The following is a 14,579-nucleotide window of genomic DNA, read 5'->3' as shown; positions in this document are numbered from 1 at the left end:
GATCACGTGTTTGATTCGAACTGAGTCTGGGCTGCACCACACATCACAACTGTCAACAATGTCCTGCACGCCCATGTTCATTGTTCTGTCATCTCGACATTGCCTGCATAAGCAGTGGCGGCTGCGGATTGTGTGCAGACGTAACCCCACCTCCTACATTTGACCGCTTCCATCTCATGAGCGCGACCTCTGCTACGGATATTCAAGTTCACAGTAGGCCGGGACCGCTCTGAGCAATGGTGAACATACCGAACGTGGTCGTTCTTGTGGCTCGCGTAACCAAGAACGGCAGCGTGACCAAGCCTGAAGAACAGCCACTCCGGTCCTTTCGAGCTGCAAGACTTGTCGGTGACCCCCGACGATTTCTCTTCCTTTCTACCTTGAAAGAGGGCTTCGACTCAGACAAGCAAGGTATACAAGCACTTCTCAAGGATTGGATCGCAAATGGTATCCAAGTGGGGGGTATTCGGTCAGCAAAGCCTTTGCTCTGATGCGAGTGTACCCTGAATGCCTCAACTGCTATAGGTATACTTGGCTGGGTTACAGTGATGTGCATGTGAAAGCCGGGAAGGTCATATTCTTCCGCGAAGATGCAAATTGGACTGTGCGTCGCTTGCTTCAAGAGATTGGCGATGTGCATCAGGTCTTCCTCGATCACGGGCACGGAAAGTATGCGGCACGACTTGGCCTCTCTTTCTCGTCAACCGTGGATGCCAAGGATGTCAGTCAACTAGTCAACCGACGAATTTCCTTTGTAACGCCACTAACTGGCTTGACAACTCGCAGGTGTACGGCCGCACTGTGCTCCTAGACGACCTAAGGGCTCGGGATGGTTCATTGCATACCGATGGTTGCGGCATGATCAGAGCTTCATACGCTCGAGAGCTGTGTAACACTCTACACATTCCCGAGGACACCTCAGGTACGTCTGGAACGCACTCTGCCCCTTGTAGTGGCCTTTCGTACTCCCGCTCACTGCTTGGGTATAGTGTTTCAGATCCGTTGCGGAGGCGTGAAGGGACTTCTCTCCGCATACCCCGACCCCGACTTCGAACGCCTCTGCAATACGGAGAACAAGATACTTAACAGGGATATCGTTGGCTCTGAGGTCGTGATTGCCTTTCGCCGCTCAATGCTGAAGTATAATGGCGGCCCCACAATGCTGGAGATCAACGATCATTGCAGCCGTCCAGGTTCCGCACGACTGAATGAATTCATTATCCTGCATCTTCTGACTCTCGGAGTGGCTTGGGATGTAAGACGCTCTCCGCTTTGCTGCTGATAGTACTGATCACAATCACTTACATCCAGGTATTTCGCAAGCTGCTCCTAGACCAACTGGACTTCATCGGAGCTATTGCGAACGATCGAAACAAAGCATTGAGAGCAGTCAAGGGAGAATTGGACGCTTCCTCCACCGTGTTCGGCCAAGACCGTGCGTGGTTCTCGTCCATGCCTCACGCCAAAACCCTGATATATCTCGCTGTAGTCTACTCCTTATTGCTCGCATGTCAGGACTTGAAAGAACCCTACGTGCAGTGGAAATTAAGTCTCTTTCAGCAAAAGCAGTACGACAATCTACGCGAAAAGCTCAGCATCGCCGTGGAGGTACGAACTTGACATAACTTCTGGCTGTGCTGATATCGAGTATTCACCAGGACTCCGCGTACCTGTTTGGCGTTGTCGACGAGTACGGAATATTGGAAGCCGACGAAGTGTTCATAAACATACCTGGTCGCATCGGCGTGCTTGCAAAGCCGAGTATAATGGTTTGCAGGTGCGTATCGCATCAGGAGCTCCATACAGTACTGACGTCGGTGAATGCTCAGAAACCCTTCGTATGATCCAGGAGGTTTGTATGTCAACGCGTGTATGACGCACTCGGAGCTAAATGCTGATAGATATTCGCACATTCCGTGCTGTATATCGCGAAGAGCTAAAGCATCTGACTAATTGCATAGGTGAGCTACGCTTGGATAACATCTCTATTACTATGGAAGTTTTCCTGATACTTCCCCAGTCTTCTCTAGAAAGTCACGGCACTCTGTCCCAGATACCATGGCATCAGGGTGAGTGAGCTGAGAAAATCGGCGAGATACGCACCATTGTGACGCCTTGCCTGCCCAGGGATCTTGACGGTGATATGTATCTGACGGTGTGGGACACGAATCTGGTACCTCAGTCTGTCCGTGATTATGTAGATCGGCCAGCCTCAGCAAGCGCGGCAAGCGGCACTGCGCGTAGCCGGAATGACCATGTAGACATGGCTCAAGCCGCTATGTCAACGTTCATAGATCATCGCTTCAACGGACTACTAGGAATCATGGCGACCGAATGGAAGCTGGCAGCGATCTGCAGCCCGCATTTGACAGACGAGCCGCATGCGCGGAAGCTCGGATTGCTCACTGAGTCTGCTCTGGTACGTCGAGCAATCAAAGTTCAGTCTGCAATGCCTGAATCAGGCATGTGTTTTTTTTGGCTGACAGGACGCAATCAAGTCTGGCACGAATATGCAGGAGTTGAAGCGTAGATTCTTTGCGGTCCGCACACAGGCACGTAATGCCGCGGCAAGATACCGTGATTTTAGGAATCCTCTGAATTGTCTGCGCGACCTCGTCCCTCGCAAGGACGGGGCAAAGATATCCTCGTTTACTTGTGACGATGCACTGCTCATTCAAGACCAAGATCCGAAGGTGTGGGACGATGTGATGCGGGAGGCCCGTCAGGCCATGCGAGAATTCAACCGGGAGCTGTCCCAAGCTTTGAGAGTAGATGGCGAGTGGAAAGACGGTATGTCCCTCCTTCCGATTGCATTCAGGGCAAATGAATATGTCAGCACTGTATACAGAACAATATGGGGACACTGAACGAAACAGCTTCAGAAATCATCGTCCCAAACACGCTGATGACGTCACAATGCGCTTTCGCGAGCGTTACTTTGGAGGTATAACCATGCTACGATTTCGCTTCTCGAGGATGCTGACTTCCGCTTCCTCGAAAGGAGGAACATTTGCGGAGATGTACGTACAGAGGATGAGAGCTTCCGCGTGGTAACAGCGCTGTCATTCCACCACGAATTAATCACTCAAATCGCTTCCAGGTACCAATACGGGTATAGCGAGGCCAAACAAGCATTTGCCTGGCTTGGAATAAGCTATCTCAATGAAATCCGAGCCGGTACGTCACTAACCTTGCAACATGTCATGCATACTCATATTGCTGTAGTATGGTCCAGCTATGGCAAGCCCGTACTCTACGTAGGATCAACAAATCGTCCTACGCACCTTGAGTCGAGACCGATATCGGCCAGCAGCAGCATCTCACAAGAGTCTACACTTGTAGCGGGTGAACCTGCAAGCCACGATGGACACAGTCCGAAGCAGCAATCCGTTACCATTGTCTCCAATTCCGATCGAAGTGGTGATCCGCAATGCACTTTGACGAACAGCACGCCGCGCTCCCCCGTGGCGTCTATCTTGCCACCGTGTAACAACAATGAACCGCATGATTGGCGACTCTTCTCTGCGAATGGCACGCAACGCACGTATCTCTGCGGGAACTGCGGAATCAAACCCAAGGAAAAGAAGAAAGACAACCGATGGCAAGGCGATCCTTCTTGTTCTACAGTGTCCCAGCACGGAGCACCTGCTTCCTCTTCCTCAAACACGTCGATTATGGTTGCCTCTACGTCCGCGGCTCTCGTCTCTGAAGACTCTACGGGTCGGGAGACAAATCTGACGACACGCAAACCTTCCGGCGCGTCCGCATGTCCCTCGCTCGAACCAGCCTCTTCACTGTCTTCCATGGTCATCGTCACCGATGATGGTGCTGATTCTCCTACCACATCACTGTCTGAGTATGCTCCGTTCGCACGAGCATCTCAATTTGAGAGATTTTACGAGCAAAATGGGCGCAGCGACCGTTCACAAGCACCCAGGCGACACGGGCAAGCTAGAAGAGCTCAAGGAAACCTCACGTCCCCTACACCGGGTCCACGCACGGCGGAGGATGCTTTGCAGGCGTCAGTATCAACGCAAGGTGTTATGCCTTCGCCATCGCAAGCAATCGACCCTGCGGGCTGCCAGTCGGACCTCGTTTCTCGCAACCGCAAGCCCTTGAAGCCCGTGTTGTCCCATGATCATCGCGATCATGAACTCGGCGCCAAGCATGAATGGTTCGTGAGACAGTCCATTGGCTCGTCTTGTTCCTACGAATGTACTTGTGGTATCGTCGTGCACGAACGAAAGCAGGAGGGGCGCTGGGTCGACGCATGCCTATGATGGTACTATTGATTTGTAAATCCTCTCCTATTCGACCTTCCTTCGAGTGTTTTGGATTCGTTGTTTTGGGAATCTCCAGCGCGTAGAGTATACAGTACAGATTGTTCGATATGCTTCGGTCAATCATAGTAGGTGTGTTGATGTTACGAGACTGCGATGCAGCAACGCAGGACGAGGTGGAAGGCTATCTCCGGGGACCTCGTATTCGTCCCTTTGTTGAGCGTCCGGGTCGTTGGGCCGCATAATTGTATCGTAGTCAAGTTATTCACCCCGAAGTCATCATGTCTCAATCACTGCTACAAGCTAAGCAGGTACATGTCACTCAGACGCTTCGCTGGTGTCGCCGTAACCGAGTTTACCGAGAATTCAGCAAGGCTGCTTTTATCCTCGTACCTCAAATTTAATATATTCATACTAGCGATTAGATGAACAGCTAATTCTGCTGCATGAGGGCTAGGAACAACGCCACTAACACCCATCATTACACCTCAGTAGCACCTACGACGTATGGCTTAACCTTGCTCAGGCCAGCTATCGTCTCGTCAGAGATCTGCAGGTTCTCCTTCACGATATCTGGCGGTGTGAGTGCAAGCCACTGCGATTTGGGAAAGTCAGTCAGCAATGAAAAGTGGCATGCGGAAGGAGACTGACCTGGTTCAAGCTCACGTCCACCACAAGGTCTAGGTTGAGTGTCAGAACCGCCAAGGTCAGCGTAATGAGGAAATGGCATACCGCTGTTGAAGATCTCGAGGTAGTGAAGGGTGTCGTTGCCTATGTTCTCCACGTAGTGACCTACAAGAGAGCGGACAGTATTCATTGACCGGACCCATATACGCTGCCGCGAGAGTGTCTTACCATAGGAAGCCGGTACGAATCCAATATCCCCTGCCTGTTTGGATGCCCGTGACAAGTGGATGACGTGAGGCAGCATGAGAGGCTTACCACATAATTGAACGTCTGAGCCGTTGCGCTTGTGGCAAACTCTGTCACACGAGCAGAACCAGAGCTATCTCATTGTCAGCCGGTGCGAGTAGCCTGATTCCAACGGAGGTACAAACATGTAGTATGTCCATTCGTCTTGCGTCGGGTGCCACTAGTAGAAGGATTTCCGCTCGATGAAGTTGTGATCAACTTGCTTGAGCCACATAAACACTCACATGCAGCTCTCTGTTACGCGCAGCCTTGTTATTAGACCACAAAGTCACTGTCGCATAATGGACGGACCTCATTCCTCCAGGCTCAACCCAAAATTCAGCAAGTGAGATCGTAGTTGCCGCTGTGAAGTTCCTAGAGTCTGCGATCTTGAACGCACCACCGGCAACCTGCGTCGCATTGACTTCCGATAGCTTATAGACGAACGGATTTGGGATTTGGCCTTGAGGATCCTCAGGGGCGGTCGCATCCGGCGATGGTGGTCCTGGTTTGCTCATCAATCAATGTAGATGCCCTAGATCTAGGTAGACTCCTCACCATCGCCTGGGAAGATGTACAGCTGCTCCCCGGGAATCTTATCCCAGGCCGACAGGGAGGTACCAAAATTCTTGGCTATTACTGACTTCGGTGTATGCGCTAGCCAATCGCTCAGCTGAAGTGAGGTCAATAGGAGATCCGAGGCAATGACTCGGGGAAACCAATCGCTCACAGAAAAAGTAGTTTGATCGCTGAAGTCGCCATTGTCGAACACCTGTTGTTGTGTAAGCACGCGCGCGTCGAATGTCATGTTGAGCATTCATACGAGAAGGAATTCTGAACCGCCCTCCGTTTCGTTGGTCGCTTGCAGACTGTGAGGAATCCCCGGCGGGAAGTACCACAGATCGCCCGGTCCCTGAATTGAGATCAGCACAAGACAAGCCGTCTTATCAACATGCTCGTACCGCAGTTCCAACAAAGTTCCGCCCGTTTTGATCTACCGAGGTGATTTGCGTGTAGCCCTATGAAGGGCATCTTAGTACGGCCTTTGGAACGCGATCTAAGACCAGTCTCACTTTGAGGACATATGCCCACTGTGATGAGTCGATCAATAAACTGCCAGTACAACTCGGGTGTAGACCGGAACTTTACCTCAGAGGTGCTGTGCCAATGAAGTTCACTTGACAACGTGTCCTGCTCAGTTTCTGTCGTTCAAATTACAAGCAATCTGAGCTTACCGGATAGCTCCCGGTTCCAGACGCATATCCGCGCCAGCCATAGCTGTCATTGCATGAGTATATCCATCCCTGTCTGTGAACGCAATAACTCACAGCTGGCTACGGGCATTTGATTTACTGTTATGGAAGGGAATTGTCAGTGTTCGTGGCGTACGAGACATCGAGTCTACAAACGCACTATTCTGTTGACGAACGTAACCACCGGTGTAAAGGCGCATCGGGCTCAGACTAAAGGGCCATTTGACGTTCGGACTGTAAAGCTGTCAGCGCACATAGTTTTATTGGAAGCCCTTCCATAGAGCTGACATTGCATTATTGTCGGTGGTAGGCGGTGCGAGAAGATCAGGGTTCTGCTCCTGGAGAGGGATGTTCTGCTGGGCCAAGATAGTCCCGCCGAGCTGTCCGCGGATAGGCTGGGGGTCTGTGTCCGTCGTGGTATTCCAGGCGATGCCGTTCGGGTCTTCGCTAGCAAGAGGAACGGTCTCGCTAGGCTCTGCTGCGGATGCTACGCTTGATCCCGACGCCGATATGGCGGCCGGTGCCGCAGCAGCTAGACTAGAGGCGAGCACGACGGTAAGCACGAACTGTAGGAGCCTAGACATCATGGAAGAAGCACAGAGTGCGCGATCCCTAGCGATTTACCCCGATGAATCAGCTTATATACTGATTGAAAGAGTAGGAAGCGCACGTACACCAGTCCGAGTCCACAGCTCGCCTACTAGGTGTATCATCAAACTCTGCTTTGCCATCACGTCAAACATAATGTTGGCGCGACAGCACTTCGTTGCTAGGGGCCTTCATGCGCGTTCCGGTGCGTATGAGGCGGAATGCAGACCCATAGACATACAAAGAATGGAGACGTCCGTCGCCGCCGCCTGATCTCTCAGGAGCGGAGATGTCCACACGCTGCGGCGCAATTAGCCAATCGGCCAAAGCAAAATTCTTGATGCCCATGGCGACCGTGAAACAGTGTAGCAGTAGCCATAGATCAGCAAGCGGGACCAGGGGTCGAGAAAATGAATTCAGGTGTCCTATCCAGATCATCATTGTGGGAACAAACGCACCCAAATATTAGGCATAGGCTCTCCTAGTTGGATGCGCACCCAGCCCTATCCGCACTCGATGCCAATCCATGTGGAAAGGCTGGCACGTTCGCATTCCCTATCTGCCAATGCGGACATAGGTCAGCCTTGCGGTCGCTGGCGAGTTCCTGACGGCGACAACGACGTTGGAAGCCCTCACGTCGCCAATTGCGCAATGCAACATCATCTGTAGAAGGTGTCGATGTCAGCATTTGTCTGAAGCAGCATCGCATGCAGCAGTTCACCCTGGTTCCCCAGGTTAGGACTAGAGACCTCGGGCCGAAGCCAGTACTTCGAACAGGCAGATATAACCGGCAGCGGCGTTGATGAGTAGGTCCTGCAGGTATGTGCACATAAGGCGAGCTACTGACCTATGTTGTCCTATTAGGAATTTGGTTATCTGACAGTCCAACTGTGGAGCGTTGCGGCAGGGAACACTCATGCCGCCTTGTGTGAGCTTATGCTCGATAGTACGACCTGGCCCATGATGCAAACCATGGACATTCCGCTGCGGTGTTCCAACTGAGCCGATCGACTGGGAGCTGATATGCAAGTCAGTGACCATAAGTACCCGGATTATGCACGCGCTGACATTACACTATACCTTGCACAGTCTACGAGTGCTTGAATAAGTGTTGCACTGGTTATTGGCAGTGGGTCCCGGCAGGTTCGTTCCGTGACCATCGGAGGTCCTTGTCAAATGTATGGAGCCGTCACCACACCAGTGGCCGCTCTACCGTGAAAGTGCTTTGTCCGCATAAGCTTCTTTACTATCCCTGTGCAGCTCTCCAAAAACCTATTGTCTGGCATGACGATGCACATTGATTCGTAGCGCGCGTGCATGGTATGAGTGAAGTTCTGATGTCCAACGTGCATAGTACATACCTCGTCGGTGCCTGCGCAGTGTCATCTCCCGTACGTGTGATTCAGCACGGATCAATGACAGAATCACTGAAATGGAGTTACACAGCATCTATCCAGTAGCGGAGAGCGGAGACAGGGCCGCTCAAGTACATACTTCACAATTGGTCCGTTCTGGAGGTCCAAGTGCCGTCGCGACAAGGGATTGGTGAGAGCCAGCTGGATCGAAAAACCGCATTCTAGTAAGAGCGCCTGCAGTAAAGCTAAATATCGGTTCCGGTATGCCATACGACAGTTTGGTCCTGCAAGATTGAAATAGAACCGTCAGTTCAATCACTGGCATGGGTCCTTGCCGGTTTCTAGGGTTACATGTGAGTCCATGACGCAATTGAGAGGCACATCCTGATGTGCCGGATTGGACCTCCTCAGGGAGACAGCGTGAATATAAATGACCCAGGTACTGTCATTGTTGCCTCACGGTCGTCTAGAGGCCGTTTCGGAAGTCAACTAGTCACGAATGACTGCGCTGACTATCAGAGTTCACGGCTTCATGCCATGCGTATGCTCGCGCGTACCGCTCAGGAAGGGTACTACCAGGACAGCAACCGTCGCACTAGCACGCTAAGTGACAGGCGCAGAGCTAGTGTGGTAATTCAAAGACATCTACTGACCGTCAAGCTGTATCTCTAGATGATTTGTCCCACAACTTGAAGCGCCGCCTTGCCAATGTTCTTTCGCTATGCATTGATCACGATGTCTTCGAAAGGCAAGTTGAACAAGAACTAGCCGCTCAGACAGAAAGCCAGCGTCGGCTTGATGGTTGAAACTGGCGGGAACAAACATGAGACCAGTGTCCCCCGATGCGATCCAGAGGCGCTAAGAACATGATTCGCGCCACGTAGTAGTAGTAGTACATACTGAAATTTTGTGCTGGTTCGTTGACCTTTCCGTGATTGAGATGATTTGAGCAGGGGCAGGAGAACGGTATGCATAGCCTAACCAGTGGGAGCACGTCCGCTTCATAGTGTTATACTATTCGAGACTATTCGTTTAGTAGGCATGCTTACTAAGCTTCGTTCAACTATCATAGTAGGCGCTGGCTCTCAAAACTTCACCGTCTTGTCCGATGTCCTACTTCAAATTCTGTGTACATACCGCTCAGGGACGGGTTCCTGTGGTTCGATAGCAGTCGCTGTGCATCTGTTCGCAGCATGCGATCCCGACCATAGTCGATCATGCATGGTCTGGACAGTTCTCACTCGGGACACCACTGCCTGTGAGTACCAGATCCGCTACGCCGATCAACCAGCGCGCGCTGAATTCATGGCAGCAGTCTTTATTGATTTCTCGAGGAACAACTTCGACGACCCAGATGCTTTGAGTCGAGCGATGGGCCTGCTGCACTGTATTGGTTGCTGATATACACTTCCCGAAACGGCATTGCTCGCTGGCTCTCCGCTGGCATGGCAATGTCGACCCGTCAAAGCACGGGGAGATACTCATTCTACTGATTCGGGCATCTATTGTTCTGGGGCGATACATATACCTCGTGCCTTCGGGATGTCTAAGCTTCCTCCGCTCTCCCACTCTCCCTAGGTGAGTTCGTCTCCAAGGTTCTGCCGCCTCAAAGATGGGCTAAGAGAGCCTCAGAGTGCGCTGCAGACATTGATTCAACCTGTCATCTGACGCTTTGTTACAGAGTCGATCTTGCGAGCGGTATCTTGTCTGTGGTTCATGTAGGCCACCTAACTGCGATGTCGGACGCCGCGAGTATGCATGTATGGACCACCCGGCTGTCGACAAATGGACAAGTATACGTTCCTGAGCTTCGAGAGCAGCGGTCGTCGCGGGCGACTCGGATCATTGACGACCCCAAACGACTGCTGTTCCTCTCTGTCCCACGCACAACGTCTGACGACGTTGAGGGCATCATTCGTCAAAGGGTATCCGGTTTGATAGTGCATGGGCTATCGTGGGACGGACAACGGTACGTCGCCGCGATACAGCAACGTCTAATCTTTGCACATCGCTCATACGCACCTCGCCCAGATATGCCTTTCTAGGGTTCACCGACAAACATGTGACAGAAGGCACGCTAGTACTCTTCCGCGAAGACAGTGCTTGGACAGCGTCTCGGTTTCTGCAAGCACTGGGCAATCTGAACACCGTCTATACGAGGAGTGGCTACGGGAGATTTGCAGTCTGTTTGGGATTGTCGTTTGCTGTCACGACAGATGTACTTGACGTGAGTCGATGTTTCTTATCTAAGTATGTATGTGCCAACAGGTGGATGCCTCGCACAGGTTCCGAACGAGAGAGTGGCTGTGCTCGATGACCTATATAGCCCGGACGGTTCTCTGTACACAAAGAGTTGCGGCATCATCCGAGACTCGGTCGCCAGGCGCATCTGCGAGAATGCTCGAATACCTCCGGATACCTCAGGTACGTACGTGATCATGACTGAACGCGCAATGCTTCGTATCATCGCACTCGCTGATGCAAGGCTCTGAATGTCAGTTTTCCTCATGCAACGTGGCGGCTGGACAGGGGAGTTCGTTCGGTATCCAGATGATACCTTCTCAAGGTTGTGCTCTGCCGCACGTGGGCTTGCGGGGCAGGGCCCAAGCATCGAAGACTGTTGGATCGCTTGTCGGCGCTCCATGTGTCTCCATGACGGACAGATTACCACGCTAGAGATCCTGGGATGTTCTCGTCGCACGGGACCCGCGCGGTTAACCGCCGAAACAATTTTGAAGCTGTGTACGCTTGGGACGACAATGAAGGTACATTTCAATAATGCCTCCTTCGGGAACACGGTGTGTTTTACATGCGCTGCTTCCAGATTGAACAGACAGTCGAAGAGCTACTTGAAGATGAACTCAGCGCGATAGCGAGTATCCCTCGTGATCTCGAACAAGCTACGCGTTGCGTGACGAATGAGCTACAAGCGTTACCTACTGTCTTCAACAGCGAATGTGAGCTCGGATGTACGTTAGGTCTGCGAAACGTCCTGACTAGCGCGGCTCCAGTACACTCCGTCCTCCTAGCGAAGCATGATCTCAAGGAGTGCTACGTCGAATGGATGCTCAAGATATTTCAGCATCAGCAGTATCAAAGCCTCCAACAGAATCTGAGCGTCCACGTCGAGGTATGTCACACCTGCGACGCTAGATGACTCTGACACATCTCGCACGATGTTGATACGAGCAGGAGTCAGCTCGCTTGTATGGAGTCATCGACGAGGAGGGGATCCTCGGAGAAGACGAGGTCTTCGTCAATCTATCTGGGGGGAAAGGAGTTCTGTCAGGCCGCCGTCTGTTGGTCATAAGGTACCTAACAGTGGTTGATACCTTGGCGTTCTGCATGCTGAGAACCTGGCAGAGAGTCGTCTCTTTCTATTGCAGGTACTTAGGTTATCCTTTCGGTTCGTTCCGACAATACGACGATAACTCCGTAGATGTCTGGAACTTCAAGGCAGTGCGTTGCGAGCGCTTGAGACATCTCACGAACTGCATAGGTAAGTTTTGTTGTGAGTACCTGCACCCAGCTCGCCTAGGCACTGAGTTCGGATGTAGTCTTCTCGAGGAGGTCGAAACATGCTGTTCTTCAATCGGTCGCAGCATTGTAAGCAACGCATCATCTATATTAGCTCGTCAGCCCCCCTCACAGCGTAGCAGAGCTCCTGATCAGCACCAGTACTTCGTGACCTGGAATCCCAGCCTTGTCGTTCCCACTCAAACAATCACGACTTCCTGCCAATCTCGCATGGGTAGCCGGTGGTGCGATATCAAGATTGAGGGTTCGGCCAAAATCGTGGGCAGCGCAGCGTTGGATACCTTCATGCTGCACAAGTTCGGCATGCTCAAGGAGGATATGATGAAGCGCTGGTATGAATATGCGACACGATCTGAGGCATTGGCCCACGATTCTCAAGCTCAAGCCTTGCAGCCGCTGATTGACTGTACCCTTGTGAGTGGTCACGAGCGTCATCCTCGGGAAGGAATGCCCAACGATTGCATACAGGACGGCCTGCACAGCTCAGCTTTCATGCGGACGCTCCAAGAGGAATTCAGCGCTGTACAGCAAGCCGACCGAGCGGGACAACGACAACTCCACTTCACTAATCCCCTCGATAAGTTGCGTGCGCGCATACCGAAGTGCGAAACTCCGGCAATCGTTGGCTATGCATTCGATCCCATCTTGGATCTCAGAGATCATGACGAACACGCCTGGGATGACTCCTACAGAGAGGCAACGGATGTCTACTGTAGGTTCTGCCAAGATCTCGAAGAAGCCTTGAAGCGAGATGGGATGGCTACCAGCGGTCAGTAGACTTCAGACATGGCGCGCTTCGTTCCTGATCGTTCTCTCGCAAGACGGCCACGGGGTCCTAACGCATGGCATCAGTACGTCGTACAGCCACGCTGATGGTGTCTTTGCGAGCTATCGTGGTCGATACTTCGAAGGTTAGTGGACGCTCAGCCACGTGTTCCTTGGTGTCTGAACCTCTGCTAGGAGACTCGTCGTTCACCAAGCACATCCAATCGATCCGGGCATCCGCATGGTCAGCTGCCTTCTGCTCTAATCGGCCTTTGCGAGACCTTCATCACGACGATTGCCTCACAGGTACTACTTTGGATACGCACAGAAGAATCCTGCTTTTGCTTGGCTTGGCCTTGCATATCTGAACCGAATCCGCAACGGTGAGTGGTAAATCAATATAGTGTACGCCATCGCTGACGCTCTGACAGACCGGGTCACACAAGGCCCATCAACGTCCATCGGAGCAGCATCCGGTGCTCTTGGGGGAACCACATCGTCTACTTCCAGTGCCAGTTGTGTCTCGAGCACAGCTACTGTCGTTGGAATGTCCCTTTCTCTCAAGGAGGCAGCATCACGCGGTGCACGACGCGCTCAAGAAAATCTGCGTTCTGTAGAGAAGAACCCCACCCCACGTTATCCCGTCGCCTCAAATCCGCCGCCATGCGTCAACGCTCCTGAACACAAATGGAGAATGGGCCCCACAAATGGATTCGCACGACGTTACGACTGTGAGACCTGCGGTGTCAGAGTAAAGGAGCGTAAGGAAGGAGTATATTGGGTCGAGGATGTCGTCACTTCGGCGAAGGCGGCCCAGGGTCCAAGACGAATTGCCAAACTTCCTCGGCCTATCAAAGTTGCAAACGCTGGACGTGAACCCGTGCAGCGCGGAGTGGAAGCTCCTTCGGTGAAGGGAGAGGATATCGACGATAAGAAGGGCATACTCAACCCGGCAGCGACATCTGCACGCGCGATTGGAACTAGCCCCAAGTCACTCAAGGATAGCTCACAGCGCGATGTCAAACCTGTCCCCAGCTCGACGGCGAGAGGACAGCCTTCCACTACTAACGGTCTGCTCATCTCCCGTTCCTCTATCAGTACTGGCATCAAGTCTCGACCGACAGGATCTGACCTTGTCTGCAACAATGCGAAGCCCTCTGCACCTGTCGCTGCACATCCTGGCCTTGCAGAATGCCGGTCGGATCAGCATCTATGGCATTGTCGCTGGGCTAATGGGTATGCGAGGCACTACATTTGCAAGTGGTGTTCAATTGTGGTGAAGGAACACAAGCGTAACGATCGGTGGGTTGCTTACTGACGATGATGAGCGACATCGAGAGTGCGAAGATGGCTATGTGAACCGTATTCCTGTGTTGTTACATGTTCCGATCGTCCGGCCTGTACATGTAGGATGAAGCTGCTCCATTATCTGTGTTGTTGGTCCAACTTTTGCGCTGTACACGTACTGTATGTACAAATAGTTAGTCGTTCTGAGGCGAGAGGGCCGCAGAAGTTCCAGTCAGACTATCTGTATCATGCCAGCCAGGTCACGTATGTCTGCAACGACGTACGCGTTCGTGGGATCACCACGGAGGCACGGGATGCCGATGCCAGTGACCGATGCGTCCGTTCTAAGTTCTGACGCATCCAAGGGTTGCAGTTCGAAGTTACGAATTGAATGACTCACCGGCACTATTTGCTCCACTAAACTTGGTCCGCCCCTCCCTCCGAGTAATAGTATGACTCAAGTTCACTAGAAGCACGTCTCTGTGATTGCTGCGTCAGAACTCGATGGATGCGGCAGGGTAGTTCGTAAGACTTGTCCACGAGAAGCAGGGAGCGCCGCAATGGAGTCGCGCAGCAGCTGGAGGCGACAGGGAGGCAGCGGG

General features: G+C 52.4%; 3 protein-coding genes across 3 annotated transcripts; 2 read left to right on the top strand and 1 right to left on the bottom strand.

Annotated features, from left to right (window-relative positions):
• Positions 1 to 65: 65 nt before the first annotated feature.
• On the top strand, positions 66 to 4,670 carry C8Q71DRAFT_729075 (RNA dependent RNA polymerase-domain-containing protein). The gene is made up of 16 exons (XM_047922007.1): positions 66 to 469; positions 526 to 721; positions 787 to 922; positions 990 to 1,255; positions 1,312 to 1,435; positions 1,490 to 1,608; positions 1,659 to 1,777; positions 1,830 to 1,852; positions 1,902 to 1,961; positions 2,021 to 2,069; positions 2,128 to 2,419; positions 2,487 to 2,790; positions 2,849 to 2,944; positions 3,002 to 3,050; positions 3,101 to 3,177; positions 3,226 to 4,670. The coding sequence occupies exons 1-16, from the start codon at positions 237 to 239 to the stop codon at positions 4,278 to 4,280; spliced, it is 3,198 nt and encodes a 1,065-aa protein (XP_047784390.1). The 5' UTR covers positions 66 to 236; the 3' UTR covers positions 4,281 to 4,670.
• On the bottom strand, positions 4,641 to 7,208 carry C8Q71DRAFT_5187 (oxalate decarboxylase). The gene is made up of 19 exons (XM_047919098.1): positions 7,120 to 7,208; positions 6,734 to 7,057; positions 6,606 to 6,679; positions 6,521 to 6,544; positions 6,428 to 6,470; positions 6,342 to 6,369; positions 6,266 to 6,283; positions 6,155 to 6,211; positions 6,016 to 6,105; positions 5,923 to 5,964; positions 5,751 to 5,865; positions 5,505 to 5,697; positions 5,438 to 5,447; positions 5,339 to 5,373; positions 5,223 to 5,286; positions 5,136 to 5,169; positions 5,013 to 5,072; positions 4,932 to 4,960; positions 4,641 to 4,875 (listed from the first exon to the last, which is right to left on the bottom strand). Exons 2-19 carry the CDS (start codon positions 7,030 to 7,032, stop codon positions 4,762 to 4,764), a joined length of 1,329 nt encoding a protein of 442 aa, XP_047784389.1. The 5' UTR covers positions 7,033 to 7,057; positions 7,120 to 7,208; the 3' UTR covers positions 4,641 to 4,761.
• Positions 7,209 to 9,930: 2,722 nt separating this feature from the next.
• Positions 9,931 to 14,289, top strand: C8Q71DRAFT_5077 (RNA dependent RNA polymerase-domain-containing protein). The gene is made up of 18 exons (XM_047919028.1): positions 9,931 to 9,966; positions 10,021 to 10,357; positions 10,420 to 10,615; positions 10,674 to 10,812; positions 10,888 to 11,153; positions 11,213 to 11,345; positions 11,400 to 11,518; positions 11,581 to 11,699; positions 11,752 to 11,774; positions 11,828 to 11,887; positions 11,946 to 11,994; positions 12,048 to 12,339; positions 12,394 to 12,694; positions 12,747 to 12,836; positions 12,886 to 12,934; positions 12,997 to 13,073; positions 13,122 to 13,760; positions 13,815 to 14,289. The coding sequence occupies exons 2-18, from the start codon at positions 10,125 to 10,127 to the stop codon at positions 14,006 to 14,008; spliced, it is 2,979 nt and encodes a 992-aa protein (XP_047784388.1). The 5' UTR covers positions 9,931 to 9,966; positions 10,021 to 10,124; the 3' UTR covers positions 14,009 to 14,289.
• The last annotated feature ends 290 nt before the right edge of the window (positions 14,290 to 14,579 follow it).

Source organism: Rhodofomes roseus (genome assembly GCF_022264815.1).
Source record: "Rhodofomes roseus strain CIRM-BRFM 1785 chromosome Unknown C8Q71scaffold_1, whole genome shotgun sequence".
Classification (NCBI taxonomy): Eukaryota; Fungi; Basidiomycota; class Agaricomycetes; order Polyporales; family Fomitopsidaceae; genus Rhodofomes; species Rhodofomes roseus.
The sequence above is the reverse complement of the archived record's forward strand: the minus strand, read 5'-3'. Positions and strand labels throughout refer to the sequence as shown.

Coding starts and splice junctions, on each gene's coding strand:
- C8Q71DRAFT_729075 (XM_047922007.1), top strand. CDS start 237: ATGGTGAACATACCGAACGTGGTCGTTCTTGTGGCTCGCGTAACCAAG. Junction 923..989: donor CATTCCCGAGGACACCTCAG/GTACGTCTGGAA, acceptor GCTTGGGTATAG/TGTTTCAGATCCGTTGCGGA. Junction 3,178..3,225: donor TCTCAATGAAATCCGAGCCG/GTACGTCACTAA, acceptor ATATTGCTGTAG/TATGGTCCAGCTATGGCAAG.
- C8Q71DRAFT_5187 (XM_047919098.1), bottom strand. CDS start 7,032: ATGATGTCTAGGCTCCTACAGTTCGTGCTTACCGTCGTGCTCGCCTCT. Junction 5,866..5,922: donor GCGATCAAACTACTTTTTCT/GTGAGCGATTGG, acceptor ACCTCACTTCAG/CTGAGCGATTGGCTAGCGCA. Junction 5,698..5,750: donor GTACATCTTCCCAGGCGATG/GTGAGGAGTCTA, acceptor TGAGCAAACCAG/GACCACCATCGCCGGATGCG.
- C8Q71DRAFT_5077 (XM_047919028.1), top strand. CDS start 10,125: ATGTCGGACGCCGCGAGTATGCATGTATGGACCACCCGGCTGTCGACA. Junction 10,616..10,673: donor TCACGACAGATGTACTTGAC/GTGAGTCGATGT, acceptor TGCCTCGCACAG/GTTCCGAACGAGAGAGTGGC. Junction 12,837..12,885: donor TCGTGGTCGATACTTCGAAG/GTTAGTGGACGC, acceptor AACCTCTGCTAG/GAGACTCGTCGTTCACCAAG.